A 16,389-nucleotide genomic window follows, 5' to 3' on the forward strand; every position below is an offset into this window, starting at 1 on the left:
TCCTGGCCCGACTCCTCACTCTCGGTATCCTTTTTTCTGTCTGGTGACTCTCCCTCGTATGTGTTGGGCTCACTCTCGAACCCAGACTCGCTATCAGACATCTACAAAAAGCAAGGAAAGAAAACTAAGGGCCATGCAGAGGGACTAGCCTACCGATGCCTACATCTCTACCTATGGCAACTAGACTACCGAACTACACCCCACTTGCATAAAGTTCTAGTCTAGTTCAAACCAAGGAAGGACGTATGCACAGTAAGGGAAATAAAATTAAGATGCCGAACGGTACCTTATATGAACGGAAGGATGAAGATGAAAATCGCTTCAACTACCGATCTATCTCGCCGAAAATCGCCTGAATTGCCGACTGGTCGCGACGGAAATCGCCTTGATTGCCGTTAGATCTCGCCGGAAATCGCCTGGACAGATCTTTCGCCTCACTCACAAATGCAAAGTGAACAATGCCTCAGAGGCCACCCCTATTTATAGGGCAAAAGTCGCAACGGTATGCCTCAAGAAACCAAACGGCGCATTAATGGCGCCGCTCCACGAGATTTGACGCGCCACGTGTCACGCAACGAATGGAGGCCCTGACAACACGCTGAGCACGAAAGACGAAGCGTCACTCTGTCTCATCACTCCCCTTCCCAGTACGTAGGTCGCGAGAGAACGATCAAATTTGCCCAAGTCAATAATCAATCGGCAAGGCCTTCTCGGAATCCATTCATCGTGCCAAGCACTGCTGAACGGTAATCCTCAAAGTGGCGACTCTTGAGTTCCTAGGCAAGGCTTCTGAATGAATCGGCACGGAGACAAGGGCCCAGCGCGTCCTCTTGCTAAACTACCGAACGGTTGTCCACCTTGCAGCCACCGAAAAGCAATCAAGTCCCCATCCGAGAAATCTCGACTGAGAACTTGGGGGACTCCTGTTTATACCCAAAATGAACAGCCAATGAGAACGAGACACATGGAAGAAATCGAGCCTGGTCAGGGAAGCCTTTGGCACCCTGCCTACCGATCGCTCCATTAGGGCAACACCCTCTCGTGGGACATGTGGCATGCTCACAAGTGACGTCCACAGTCCCACATCGAAATTATCAACAAAGTGCACACCTCCCAAGGCCTATAAAGGAGGCCAACTACCCCAAAATGGAGGTAATCAGAACGATCAGCATACTGCCTAATTGATCTGTCAGTTAATCTTACTAAAACCCGAACTTACTTAAGCATCGGAGAGCCTTCGGCCGGTACCACACCGGTGCCCAAGGTCTTACCGAGCGTTTGCTCATTTTTGCAGATCACGCTCTATACCGAGGCCGTTGAGATACCGAAGGCATAAAATTACTAAGTTGACCCTCAAAGTCTTGAACCACTTTTTGGCGTCAACAATACATGTTTTTGTTCTCCTAGCTACTACCCTGTCTCCATTTTCATGTTACCCTCTTACTCTAGAAAACCAATATTTTACAATTTTTAGAACACTCGCAAAGAAGAACGAATTCAAGAAGCTTACGGGTAATGCCAGCCAACAACATTGCTCTGTTTCAAATTTAAAATTAGTGCGAAAATGCCATTTAGGATTTATGAAAAATGTAAAGAGAATGAATTTTGTTTTCTTCTTTTTGGTGGAGAGACCATAAAGCTCAATATGATAAGCTTGTACTTGATATATCAAATGTATTGTGAATTCAAGATTGATGATAAAATTAGTGGGAAACTGAAAGAATTGCAACGTATGGGGTAAAGCCTCAATTATCATGAGGGCATATTGTATTGATTTATACAGTATTACAGATAGAGTCCTATATCAAGTAGGATAAGAATACAATGTAATCAGATAAGCAAGAGGAATCCTACATGGGATAAACGTAAATACAAGATAGAGTTCCAAGGACAATAGTCATCTAATATAAACAAACGAGGAACCTTTTGTTCTTTTATTTCTGCAAGCACACAAACAAAGTTCTACCGCCCACAATACACCAGGAACAAGAAGTTCTATTTTATGAGGAACATTACCAGGAACAAGAAGTCAACTGATTATCGCCCATCTCCATTAGGCGTTACCATCTGGATTTGATTTTGCATGCTCCTCTCATAATCTGCACTGATTAAAATACTACTATAACTACCGGCATCACCTTCACCTCTGATATCCACAAGGGAAGAGTTTGAAACAGGTGACCCAAGCAAGTAGTCGGTATCTCTGTGAGTTCGAGGGAAATTAGGTTTTCCTCCACTTGGATACAGTTCCATAGTTGGCACTAATCCATTGAGCTCTGCAGCTACTTCTTTCATTGACGGCCTTTCTTCTCCTCTTAGCCTTAAGCATCTTTTTGCTAGATCGGCCACTTTTGTGACTCTCTCAAAATGTCCCTCCACTATTTCATTATCAAGAATTTGACCCAAGCGATCCGAGTCCAACAAGGAAACAAAGACTTTTGCTAGGTTTCTCTCTGCCTCAGGCTTTTCAAAACAAAGAGCCCTTTGGCTTGTGAGTAGCTCCACTAGGACAACTCCGAAACTATAGACGTCACTCTTTTCTGTTAGTATGTTTGACTGAAGATATTCAGGGTCTAAGTATCCGACTGTCCCTTGCACAAAAGTTGATAGTTTGTTTTCATCTTGATCAGGAACCAATCGTGAAGCTCCAAAATCGGATACTTTTGCTGTGTAGTTTTCGTCTAATAGTATATTTGTTGCTTTCACATCTCGGTGTATGATCGGGGTTGAAGTGGAGTAGTGCAAGTAACCTAGTGCCTCTGCTGTATCTGATGCTATCTTCAATCGTAATGGCAATGATAAGGGTGATGTTCCTTTGTTGTTCTTTCTATGAATGTGCTCATAAAGAGTGCCATGGGCGATGAACTCGTAAACCAATATTGGTGTTTGGGTCTCCAAACAACAACCTAGTAGTCTCACAACATTTTTATGGTGGATTTGAGAAAGAACAATCACCTCGTTAACAAATTGCCTACTCTCGGTAATTGGGGCACTTACTTTGGACTTCTTTATGGCAACCACTTGTTCATTTGACAGTATTCCTTTGTAAACAGTTCCATAGCCTCCTTCACCAATTTTTCCGCTTACATGATAATTGTTTGTGGCCTTTTTAAGTTCTTCTTCAGTAAAAATTCTGGCTGCTGTCCGAACAGATCCAGCATAACTAGCCAGTTCTTGCTTTAAAAATAAGCCACCATTATCTTCAAAGTATTTCTGTTTGAGTTTGTTGAACTTTCTATTCTTCATTTCCTGATATATACAAAAACTCACAACCACTAAAACCAAGATGCTCAAAGGGATACCTGCAGAAATTAAAAATCATAGTCAAAGCTGATATTCGTAATTTAATTGTGGCCAAAGTCACTTTTGGTCCCCGTAGTTTGGCACTTCAACCATTTTTTACCATGTAGTTTTAATTCCGTCAACTTTTCAAGTGTAGTTTCATAATTGTAGCAATTTGAGGACAATTCTAATTTCCATCAAATTATTCTTATTTCTGCCATCTATTTAGGGTCAAAAATGACAAAATGGCAAAATTTGAGGATTGTTGTTAAATTGCTACAATTATGAAATTTCAATGGCAAAATTGACGAAATTGAAACTATAGAGTCAAAAATGATTGAAGTGTCAAACTACACGGACCAAAAGTGATTTTTGGCCTTTAATTATGTATGTTATTCTTATAGTATCCTTGAGTCGGATGTGAAAACTACATTTCTAATTAAAAACAGAAATATATAGTGTCTTAACAAATCTTGTGTCTTTTTTAGCTTCAAAAGTTAGACAAAGTAATATATCTTGGCCTTGATATATGCATTCGGACAAATTCTTTTTTAAAATTTGTTTCCCTACTATTTTGTTTCAGAATCATGAATAATTTACCATGCATAGCATATACTGTTTGTGTGTGTTTTGTATGGCCAACGTGTTTAATTAAAATATATAGGATGCATGCTTATATCTAAAATAGCTAGCTGGTTACATACCCAAAGTAATTTTCAATGAGATTGCAGAGGCAAATTTGATGCACGTAATTGCGTCCTGGTTTTTGTAGCCACTATTACATGAGCAAGAGTAATTTCCAGCTAGATTTTTGCACTTTCCATTGTTACAAAGGTTCGAATTCAAAGCGCACTCATCAATATCTGAAAGAAATAAGAAAAACACATGTATAGATTATATATCACGTATCAATTAAGAAGAATCCCCAATTCCGAGCAACAAACATATGTTTATTGCAGTAGTATACTAATTTTTATCGTGTTGTGAGACTAGGATATTGTCAAACTCAGACTGTGTGACCAGATATACAATCTATGATATATATATATGTATTATATTATATGGGTATGTTTATAAAGATGGTACATATAATATACCTTGACAACCATCTGGGAGGTAAGGGTTCCCTTGGTATCCAGGCAAGCACTGGCAAAAGTAACCAGACGATGCAGACGTCTTATTGATGATCCGGTCGACACACTTGGTAGTTTTGTTATGGCATGGATAATCCACACTCTTTTGAGCTGCACTACATGACTCATTCCCAATTTCCCAATTGAGAATCATTGGAAGCATATCATTGGAATTCAGTTGTTGAAAACTTGTCTCCGGGGAGAAATTGAACTGGCCCTCTTGCACAACAAAGGCGTAGCTGCAGGGGTTATAGCCGTTAATAAATGTATGATTGTAATAGCTACTCAATTTCAGAGTCTGATTTTTGAGTCCGCTTGGAATGGAAGTTTGGCAACACCCGATGCCAGAGCAAGAGTCCTTCTCAACGCTGTCGAGGCTATAACACAGTGACATGCAGCCGGTGATGAACCTTTCTTCATCTGCACGGTAGCCTGTAAATAGTGCATAAGTGTCGCAACCAATGGCGATGAACTTGTTTTTGGTACTGGATATGGTGTAATTTGACACCCTGAGCTGAAAGCCTACACTGTCATTCGTTCGCAGGCCCTGCTTGTCATAACAATCTCGGGCAGCTGACTGCTGTATTTGCAGCTCACCTTCCTCAAGGGATATGTTAGTAACAGGGATATTACCTTTCCTCAAATATGCAGTTGTGGGATTGGTAGAATTGGAACAATTGATAAAAAACTTATCGTCCTTGTAACAACCTACCTCCATGCCAAATGGAAATGGCACGGTCAGATTACCACACTGGGTTAGGCACCCTGGTCGGGCTTGAGTTGCTGCTTCGGCTGTAATTGCAGCCGCTAATGCAACCAATAGTACAACCATCACCAAAGAGGGTTGCATAATAAGCCTACCCTTCCCTTGTAAGGCCATGGCCTAATGGCCTAATGCCCTAAGGTCCTACGAGTAATTGAAAGAGAGAGGAATGAATGGTTATGGTAGCTACGTATACTACAAGTTGTATTGTTTACGTTGCAAGTAAAGAAACTGGTAGCAAGCCTGGCCTTTTTATAGAAATAGAACGAATGAAGACTTGTATTGTATGCCGAGATCCAAGTCGTCGATCTTATTATTTCCAACAACAAGTACTAAAATATTAAGCAACTACTCACATCTCTTTTTTATTTTATTAATTTTTTTTCCTTTGAAACTGAGAGAATATGACATTATATGTAAAATATATACCGAGCAATTGCCAAGCAAGATAGGGGAAGCCTAGTTGATCCCGCTAGCGCTATTAATTAAAAAAAAGGGAGTTTCACTCAAATACCCAAAATGGGGGCTGAAATTATAAAAATACCCAACACCCAAAACACTTTATAAACATACCCAAAACTCATCATTACACACACTCAAAACCCATTTATAAACATACCCAAAACTCATCATTACACACATACCCAAAACCCATTTTGGGTATGTTTCTATGTTTAAATAGTACTTGGGTATTTTTATAAATACATGTCTAGGATTGGGTATTTTTATAAATATCTATTAAAAAAACTCACACTACCTACTGATTTTGATTTGTCCCCTAAGTTGATTTTTGAGACAATTATTATAGGAAACCATTTAGTGAGTCAATGCTTCCCTATTTTTCCTTAAAGAAATACCTTTTTAAGATACAAGCCATTCAATTAAGCCAAGTCATGTTGAATGGTTCAAGTTTGCCTACTGATATTGGAATTAATCACACCATTGAGCCATCTTGAACAATTCACGTTGGGTATCAGTCCTCATTGTATCAATTTTCTTTGATTAATCCTATATATGTAGATTTATAAGTAACTACTTGTACCCTTGACATAAATAAATTTATTTAGTAAGTTGACCGAGAGCATAATATATATATATAGTAGTGTGTGTTGTAGCCTGTAGGCATGGATTGCTTCTTGCAATAACATCAATTTCATCTCTTTATTAGTTTATTAGGATTATAATATATGTCGATGGAGAAATGACTCCTTATATACAAGGGACAAATTAATATTTTTCAACGAGGATGTGACAAACAACAATTCTAGAGCCAACGACTTATTCTACACATTTGCAATTAAAGTTTTAAAAATATATATATACACAAATCACCTTGAATTGAAAAGTGACATATATATCCCAACTTATATAGAGTACTACTAAACAAACTCTAAAATTAACTGAGTAGACATCAAAAATTTAAATAGGAGTACCACACCCGGAGGGTGTTGGCCAAAGACCCGCTGATGCCTAAGTTAGTTCAATTAGAATCTTTGAAAAAAGATGCGGAAATAATTAAAATGGATGGAGTTTTATCTCATAAGGAGAGCCGGATGGCTAGAGCCATCTGTGGTGGCCTTTAGCCTTGTGGGAGAGAGAAGAGAGGGAGTGGCGACGGTAGAGAGAGAGGGGATTTTTGTCGGGTTTTGAAATTACCTTGAATATCTTGTGTGGCTATATATATTTATAGTCTCCTTATATACTGGGATTTTAAGAAAATAATCCTTATTTGATTAGCAATATGTCTCTTATTGTAATTTTATCCAGCCCAACTCAACAAATTAGTTTTGAGCTCTATTCATCGTGGATTGAAGTCACAGTTGTTCTTAGAGCATCCACAATGGGCTCCCTAAACCGCCTCCTTAGACAAATTTTAGGGAGGAATTGTAAAAATGCAACTCCAACCATGCTCCTTATCCACCTCCTAAAATATGGAGTCCCCTAGGAGCTCCTAAATTTGAGGAGAGAGAAAGTACTCCCAGTGACTCCCTATAATTTAATACTGCCTTATTTAATGAGTATTTCAAACCTTTATTTAATGCTAACTATTTTTTATTTTATTTTTTTAATAGAGATGGACCAATCAAAAAATGAGTTATAGCATTTATGACTCTCCAAATTAGGGAGTATGATTGGAGTTGAAATTTTTTAGAGAGCTCCTAAAATAGCTTTCTTATATTTTTAGCTAAATTTTAGTTAAGAAATAGAGAGCATCATTGCGGATTAGGCAGCATTAAATTATTAAATAAAGGTTTGAAATACTTATTAAATAAGGCAGCATTAAATTATAGAGAGCTACTAGGAGTACTTTCTCTCTCCTCAGATTTAGGAGCTCCTAGATGACTCCCTATTTTAGGAGGTGGATAGGAAGCATGGTTGGAGTTGTATTTTTACAATGCCTCCCTAAAATTTGTCTAATGAGGTGGTTTAGAGAGCCCATTGCGGATGCTCTTAGTAAATAAAAATAAGAATGAATGAGCTTCAGCTCAGAGCGGGGCCCATATTTGAATCAATCAGAGAGGCTAGAGGCATACTATTATTTGGTGGGAACACTTAATGAAGCATTAATTGACAATCACCCAATTATATATCCACGCCCCAAACCAAGATGAGGCCCCACTAGGCTCATACCCTATTAAGTATCTCTATAGTGTTGGTGCTTATAAACCTTGAAAGGAAATAACTCCCTTCCAATGTGGGACTAAATAAAAGTGTATTTTTCCTATAAAAACACTACAATTATGGCTTTACTCATTAAGTAATACTAAGAGTAATTTATAAAATGTAATAATCTTTCAATTTGATTCTAGAAGTTGACAATAAAATTCGAATGGTAGAATAAAAATATTACAACAAATGGCACTCCATGTTTTGGATGCATTGATTTGTGTAGATCATGAAAGATATTTCTTAAGCCAACTTCAAAGCAGGGGTTTCCTAAATGTGAAGTTGCGTCATTGTTAAAATTGAAAACATGGGGACAAACATGCCTTAAGAGTTCATCTTCAGGGTACCAAATTGAAATTAACCCTAAATATTTTGTTAAAGAAAAAAATTAAAAAAAATTAATTACTATTTATCGAGTAATATAATTTATGAAGTTAACTAAAATATTTAATAATAATTATTCACTAAAGAAATAATAAATAAAACATAATTACTAATGAAAGTAATTAAATTAGGCTAAGATATTATTTAATTACTATAAACAAAATTTTATTGAATTAAAGATACTAAGTTTAAATTTATTTTTTTTAAAAACCTTTCCCGACGAAATTCCGTCGACACATATCCATCTCGGCGAAAATTTGCCGGATTAGACTTATGCAGACGACAATTCATCGGTACAGATAAATTTCGTCAGGAGATGTCTAATCCGGCAAATATTTGCCGGCATAGACCCTTGCTGACGAACTTTCGTCGGGACACGTTTTCTTGTTTTTTTTTTTTTTGTTTTTTTTTTATATAAATATTTTTAAAATACAAAATTACTGTCTTTGCTAAACAATACCGCCGCACGGCTATACTCTATAAATAGAAATTTTAACAGTATAGCCGTGCGGCTATACTCTTTAAATACAATATTTTAAGCGGCCTATATGCTTTTTGGGTTTTAAAAAAAAAGAGGAAAAACGAGTATAGCCGTGCGGCCGTACTATTTAAAACAAAAGAAGAACCCGCCTAGTGCGCCACGTGTCAAACCCGTATGGCCGCTCGGCTATACCCTTTTTTTAAAAAAACCGTAGTATAGCCGTCCGGCTGTACTATTTTTTTATTAAGAAAAAATTGAAAGCCCCAGTATAGCAGCCCGGCTGTTCTTTTTATTTCTTTTTTAAATTGAAAAAACCGCTATACCCTTTTTTTGGTGTTAAATTACAGAATACCGACTTAGATAGATGACAATGCTATTCCAAATTGTATATTTTCTGTTTCGGACGAATTGTCAATATATAGATGTGTTATACCTCTTCATCCAACGGTTACTAAAAAGAAATATTAATTAAATCAACAGACAAGTTTGTGTTTCATCATCTGACAATATTCAGAAAAGGTGCTCCTTGTCTTTTCTTTTTCTTTTTCCTCCAGATTTTTCATTGAAATGTTTAATCATTTCAATAATGTGTGTCAATTTGTTGTGTTAAGTGAGTTTTGATAAAACTCCTTTAATTATAAGTTATAGCTTAATGAGAAATTCAGCATATCCTTGAGATTGTCAGGCACTAGTGAGCAGAAAATACAAGTTATGTCAAATGAATGTATGTTGAAATATATAATGATGATAGTGACAAGCTATGGGTATCAACGAGTTAGAGTGATGGATTTGTTTTTCAATTTACTTGGAAATAGTGACAGTTTTTAGTTAATCGGATTATCATGTCTGCTATTGTCCTTTGCTCAAAAGAAGCTGCAATTACATATTCCCCATTAACAAGTAAAATCGTTTTCCTTGTTCAGTTGATCTCCCCAAGTAGTTCAACTTCATCAGAATTAGTTTGTTTGATTAACACTTTTCTTTTTTTCTTTTTTCCTGGGTACATGAAGCATATAATTTTCTATTGCGATGGTCGAGAGTTATATGTTAGCATTCTTCTAATCTTTTTTGTACACGATAATCCATCGGTTCGATAAGTGAATCAATTAGTTAAATGAATCAAATTCTTATACAACATGGTAAATCATCATGAGATCAAATTTGGAGGCAGGGGTCTGGTTGAATTACTCCGAAGGCAATGCCGGGCGCATTGTTGCAGTTAGAAGTCACGTTCTGCCATGCTAGAGCAGATCTAAGGCATATTGACTTCAAATATATCCTGGTGCAAGCAACCAAGAGACTGCAATTCAGATTCATAGCTACACGGGAACTAGATGTCCCATACAATTGCTTGAAGGAGACATCAGTTATGTGAACCCCAGTTTCCTACAACCAAAAAGTAGCACAAATGAACAAGATTTAAAACCAAGTTAGAAATCAGGAAAAAGAAAGGGGTGTGACTGGTTTACCATTTCCTTGCAGGCACCACTTTTGTTGCAGTAGTTTTGATCGATAATAACGGGGTTCTTGACGGACCCAAAAAAATTGTGCTCGAACGTGACCCGCCGGACATAGCCTCTGCCGACCTTTATGAACATGTAAATTTAGGAAGAAAATGTTACTCATAATAAGGCAGTCAAACTTAAAATGTGAACATGTATAGCACTTTGATTTAGTGCCTGCCACATCTTGATCCGAGCTCCATTGGTAGTTCCTTGGGGGTATACCTTACTTACATGAATGTTCTCTACCTGAACAAAATTCCCACTCCTCCCTAAGCTTCCAATGCTGTTGTATTCAAACACAGTTGAAAGGACATCTAATTTAGTGATTAATAACGTTGATTAATCTTGTAAAGACAATGTAATTAACAACATATTACCTAATTCCATGACCCGGACCGCATTTAACATAGGAGATGACTATATTGGATGTATGGTCTCCAATGGACACACAATCATCACCTGTGGATCAAAATAAGTCATTGCTGATAGAGAAAAAAAAAGGCCAAAAGTTGGAATGTTGAGAAAAAAGACTCAGAAATTGTTAATTACCGGTGCTTATACTGGCGTTGGTGATAACCACATTGTGAGAGTCTGAGATGTGAATGCCATCAGTGTTGGGGCTCCTCTCTGGAGCTTCAATTAGTACATTTTCTATGTTGATCCCATCACACTCTCTGATTAGGACATGGGTTTGAGAGCTGTTTACGAAATGAATCTCACTGATGCTGCTGTTTTTACACGACACCAACTTCACTGCCTGCAATTCACCATCATATAAATAAGGCTTAATTGTTTTAGTGCCCCGAAACTACGGTCAAATGTCCCTGCAATCTCAAGATGATATGATAATTATTTAGACCCTGAGAATATTATTATTACTTACAGTTGGGGCCAATGTACTGCATCCCATCTGAAAGGTTGGCATTTGGCAAAAACAACAACAACAAATTATATCAGAAAGAGAGAGAGCAGAGCAGATTAATTTACACTATTATATTAATATGAATAGGTGATTTTTTTTTTAATGTAAAATTTGGAAATGTAAGAATCAGGCAAGGGCGGTCTCTGCATGACTGATCCCACCAGGCCTTGCCCCTTCCATTGTTCTACCAGGGCCAGCAATGTTGAGACCGCTTACACCATTGAAAGCTAGCCATTGACTTGGGTCAAGCCCCTTCCATGCTCCAGGGGAGTCTGGTGCCAAAAGTCTCCCTAATATCTATTTATGGAAAATCACCAATCATTTGTGCAATACCAGTGAAATGAAATTATATATTTCATCAATCATTTGTCAAAATAGAAACCCAAAATATGTTATTTGATAAAGTATTGCACCAACCCAGAAAAAATAAGCATATATATCTCAGAAAGATCTTTGACCCACCAAAAAATTGATGTTTTTGGCCCTGCATGGACCACTGAAAACGATTGGATTGAGCAGAAATCTTGGTGGAACGATTAAGGTAGGATTTTCAGTTTCTGAGGTGCATGCTGCACTCCATGCCTTCAAGAATGCCTGTAATCTCAATAATATGACATTAATTAGTGGATAATAACTTATATCATCATTGAGAAAGAAAATCAACTGTAAGTTGAAAGGAAAACAGAGTTTGCCTACTTGGGAATCATCTATGTGGCCTCCACTGACAGCTTCATAGTCTCTGACATCAAAAGTCGTTTGATTTGCATGTTCAGTTGAACAACCAATACTAAAAAGTAGAAAAAAATAATGGCCACCCTGCATCGGTTGATACGAAAGCAGAAAGCTTTTCAAAACATATATTAACAATGGGAGGGAGACAAGACAATATAAAAAGAAATAGTTTTTGTTTTTACATATGAAAACCTATTTATATGCTTAAAAATCTTCATTTCTTAGCAATAACTTTCCAAAAAAGTCCTAATCTATATGGTATTTTATTTACGCATAGACCATGTAAAACAAATCTAAGTCATGAAAGTCATTAAACCTGAGATCTGAAACACCCAAAATCATACAAAAGTCATGAAAGTGACAACAAATTAATTAAAATTAAAACATCTATACTGAGTCATAAATAAATGCCTAGTATTGCATTCCATGAAACCGCAAAAGGAAGCCGCAGACTTTATACCTGCAAGAACATGGTGAAACCCCGAAAAAAAAACGCAAGAATGAAATGGTCCTAAAAAAACATAATAGTTTTAGATTTATTGATTATTTATCAGCAAATAGAGCAGTCTAAGAACTCTTATAGGCAGTTATAAATGATAGGAAAATAAAAACATCACCTTTTGTTCTCGTTCACATCGAAAATTCATTTGTATGTTACATGAAGATGAATTTCCTTTGTTTTCGTTTTTTTTTTTTTTTTTTGAAATTTGGCTACAGAACTTCGTAACAATCATGAGTTTCTTTTGAAGTTTTACATGTACAGATTCAGCCTTCAAAGTGAGGGCCTTGAGAAGGAGTCCATTATCAGTGATTCTGTCTCCCACATGTTCTCTCTCAAAATTTTCATCTCTAATCCTAGACATTTTGTCATTCTACATATCTCCCCCGACTGTGGGTGGGATGTATCACCTGATGAAAACGCATGCAGATACAAGGAACCATCAGCATCACCAGTATCCACCCAACTATATCCCACTTCCTTTCTCACTCCTTTATCTCTCATCCCTTTCCTCACTTTTGCCACCATTTCCCAGTCCCCTTTCTCAGCATACAAGTTGGACATCAACACAAAAGAACCCGATTCTGTAGGTTCCAATCTCATCAATGTATCAGCTACTCTCTCCGCCATCTCCACATTCCCATGGATCCTGCAAGCCCCAAGCAGGCTTTGCAACAACGAAAACCCTGGCTGTCCCGGGATCCGACTCATCAATTCCTTTGCTTCCTCCAATTTCCCTGCCCTTCCCAACATGTCCACCATACTTGAATAATGTTGAGGAGATGGTTCAATATGATAGTCTTTCACCATTGAGTGAAAGAGGTGACGGCCCATCTCCACCATTCCCTTTCTGCTGCATGCTGTTAGTACAGAAAGAAATGTGACTGAATCAGGTCTTACCCCTTCTCTCTCCATCTCCTTGAACAATTCTATCACTGAGTCATAGTCTCCATGCCCAGCATATGCAGATATTATTGCAGTCCAAGCAAACTGACTTTTATGAGGCGTCTCACTGAAAACTCTTTTGGACTCACAAATGCTTCCTCGCTTTGCATACATATCAAGAAGAGCACCTGCGATAATTGGGTCAGTCACTAATCCAACTTTGATCAAGGACGAGTGGCATCGTTGGCCATATTTCAGAGAGATATCATGAGCATCACCAATTGCACTCAAGACACTACCAAATGTGTAATTGTTTGGCTTTGACTCCATAGTTGCTACCAAGAATGTTTTTAGTGCATCCTGACAAAGCCCGTTCTGAGCATACCCTGAAATCAAAGCATTCCATGATATGATTTCTCTGCAGTTCAACTCCTCAAAAACTTTGATGGAGTCATGCATGGACTCAGACTTAGCATACATGGTGATCAAGCTGTTGCAAACATTATGTTTTGATAAAAATCCAGTCTTTATGCAAAACCCATGAATCATTTCGCCTTCCTCCACCAACTTCCTAGCTGATATAGCATGGATTAGTCCAACAAATGTAACATCATTTGGATATACTCCATCCAATCTCATCTCATTAAATAGAGAGATGGCATCTTCTTCGTCTATAGAAATCATAGTCGTCCAAGACACTACATTGCGATCATTCATGCACTGAAAGACTAATTTTGCATCTTGAGTAAACTCACACTTTGAATATGTCGAGACCAATACATTACAAACTGAAACATGACTTCCATATCCTGATTTAATTGTCAAGCCATGTATCTGTTTCCCAAGTTCTAAATTCATTTCATGACCGCAAGCTGAAACTGCACTAGTAAATGAGACATGATCTAACCCCATCCCTTCTCTCACCATCTCAATAAAGACAAAAATCGCTTCAAGCCCATGGTTTCCCTCTTGGGAGTAACCTGATAGTATTGCATTCCATGAAACCAGATCCTTATTCTTCATTTCATCAAACACACTCCTAGCTTCAATTAACCGCCTCCACCTCGAATACATACTTATAAGTGCATTTCCAACAAAAACTTCACCATCTAAACCAGACTTAAATATAAGAGAATGCAGTTGTAATCCAAATAGAAAATCTTCATGATCCGCACAAAAAGCAAGAACCGTAGTATAAGTCACTGGATCAAAAATAACTCCATTAAAATTCATCCTAAGAGCAAAATTCAATGCACCTTCACTTGTTCGAAACCCCGAAAGAATAGTATTCCAAGAAACTATATCAGTATAACACAGAGTCTCAAAGATAAGTAAGGCACAATCAAACTGTCCAGCTTTAGTGTACATACTCATCAAAGAATTTGAAACCGTAGTATACGAAGCAAACCCAGAAGAAACTGCAAACCCGTGAATTTGGCATCCGGGTTTGGGGTCCCCTTGACAGGCCTTGACAGCAAGGGTAACGGTAACTTCATCGATGTTATGAGACAAATGTAGTTGAAGTTGCTTACTGAACATGTCAAGGGCTCTAAGTGGAAGGTTTCTGTGCAAGTAGTTGAGCATAGAGCGGTTAGTTGAGGCTGCATTTGGTTGGGGATTTTGGTCGAACGGTTGGTGCTCATGTCTGAATGAATGGTAGTAACAGCAGCTAGCATACCGTCGGTTGGGTATTCGTTGGAGGGTTTTGAAATTCAGTTGGCGGATAAACATGAGAAACGAACAAACCCCCGATTCAGTCGTCGATGGGTAGCGTCGGATCGAGACAGCGAGCTTTAGTTAGGAATTTTAGGGCACGGGTTCGATCCCCAGCTTCCAAAGCTTCTTTCCCAATTTTGAAGCATTTCAAGGCATCGTCTTTGTTTCCGTCCATCTAAAAAACTTTGGCTTTTTGGGCCTCGAGAAATCTAGCTGGATTTTAGATTTTGGAAAATGGAATATCCTCAAGTTGAACTTATACGTGTTGGTTATATTATTTTGAGGTTTTTTGCAGGTATAAACTATAAAGAATCAAAGAGACAATGGTGGATTCAGGAATATTTAAATGGGTGGGCTTATTTTTTTATATATTTTTTTTGTTGGGATCAATTATAAGCCCTATTTTTAAACAAATATATATATATATATAAAGCAATATTTCCTTCAGATGAATGAAAGTGGTATACTTTTTTGACTAATTCAATATATTTCCTTCAAATTAAAAATTATTTTCAGAATTCATTAAAAAAAATTACTATTTTCATAGAGATATGTGAACAAAGAAATCTACAATAAACAAAGAAAACCTAGAAAAACCAGTATTCAGAGGCTCAGACGAAGAATAATTTGAAGCTCGAGGACTTTGGCTCAACGGAGTGGTTTAGTTAAGGAGGGTCCATATTTCAAAATTTCCAAAAGAGGCAACTTCAGTAATTTTGAAAAAACAAAGTCTGGGAGACATATAAACATTGTTTGAGCCAAATCAAAAGCTGAATAAACCGAAGAGAGAGAGAGAGAGAGAGAGTAACTTTAGTAATGGAAGTATTGAAGTATTTGGCTGTAGAAAAAGTGGTGGGCTATTATTTAATTTTTTTTGGATTGAGTTTACACAACTAAGCCTAATTTGTCTCTCTCCAAAGTTGTTAACTAGACTAGAGTAATTTTTTTTGGATTGAGTTTACACAACTAAGCCTAATTTGTCTCTCTCCAAAGTTGTCAACTAGGCTAGAGCCCACTCTAGCCCAAGCATGGATCTGATCGTGCGAATGAAGATGACTAGTCACAATGAATTGATGAAAATGCCCTTAAACTTAATGAAAACTTTGACGAATTTTGGCATGGATGGTGGATTGCAATTTATAAAGTTTAGGTGTTAAAAATAAAAATTAAAAGTTCATATTGTAATGGCACACAATACAAGAGGGGTTGGACGACCCCTTGGAATGACGGAATATTGGTTGTGGACTCCATCGGCGACCCCTTGGCCAGTCCGTGTGCAACCCCTTGGCTGCACACCAAGTGCTCGATGAAAGTCCCTTCCTCCTTTGGGCTTGGTTTTTTTTATAAAGCTTTTGGTACGCATAGACACAAAAACGAGAAGAACCCAAAACAGGCCAGCAACCTAGAAAGCCGAAGCCTC

The 16,389-nt window shown here is 37.6% G+C and overlaps 2 protein-coding genes and 1 pseudogene across 3 annotated transcripts; all 3 read right to left on the bottom strand.

The window, feature by feature from the left end:
- Positions 1–1,923: 1,923 nt before the first annotated feature.
- LOC110758084 (wall-associated receptor kinase 2-like) lies at positions 1,924–5,295 on the bottom strand. The gene is made up of 3 exons (XM_021959877.2): positions 4,380–5,295; positions 3,987–4,145; positions 1,924–3,302 (listed from the first exon to the last, which is right to left on the bottom strand). The coding sequence occupies exons 1-3, from the start codon at positions 5,293–5,295 to the stop codon at positions 2,038–2,040; spliced, it is 2,340 nt and encodes a 779-aa protein (XP_021815569.2). The 3' UTR covers positions 1,924–2,037.
- Positions 5,296–9,795: 4,500 nt separating this feature from the next.
- LOC110758058 (putative polygalacturonase At1g80170) lies at positions 9,796–12,619 on the bottom strand (annotated as a pseudogene). The gene is made up of 10 exons (XR_015836033.1): positions 12,487–12,619; positions 11,834–11,953; positions 11,600–11,731; positions 11,266–11,434; positions 11,099–11,126; positions 10,765–10,972; positions 10,593–10,674; positions 10,390–10,498; positions 10,180–10,296; positions 9,796–10,096 (listed from the first exon to the last, which is right to left on the bottom strand). The product of XR_015836033.1 is annotated as a putative polygalacturonase At1g80170 (transcript).
- Positions 12,590–15,251, bottom strand: LOC110758088 (pentatricopeptide repeat-containing protein At4g32430, mitochondrial-like). Its single transcript, XM_021959882.2, has one exon. The coding sequence runs from the start codon at positions 14,982–14,984 to the stop codon at positions 12,642–12,644; it is 2,343 nt and encodes a 780-aa protein (XP_021815574.2). The 5' UTR covers positions 14,985–15,251; the 3' UTR covers positions 12,590–12,641.
- Positions 15,252–16,389: the final 1,138 nt, after the last annotated feature.

Source organism: Prunus avium, chromosome 5 (assembly GCF_965620075.1).
Source record: "Prunus avium chromosome 5, drPruAviu1.hap1.1, whole genome shotgun sequence".
Taxonomy (NCBI): Eukaryota; Viridiplantae; Streptophyta; class Magnoliopsida; order Rosales; family Rosaceae; genus Prunus; species Prunus avium.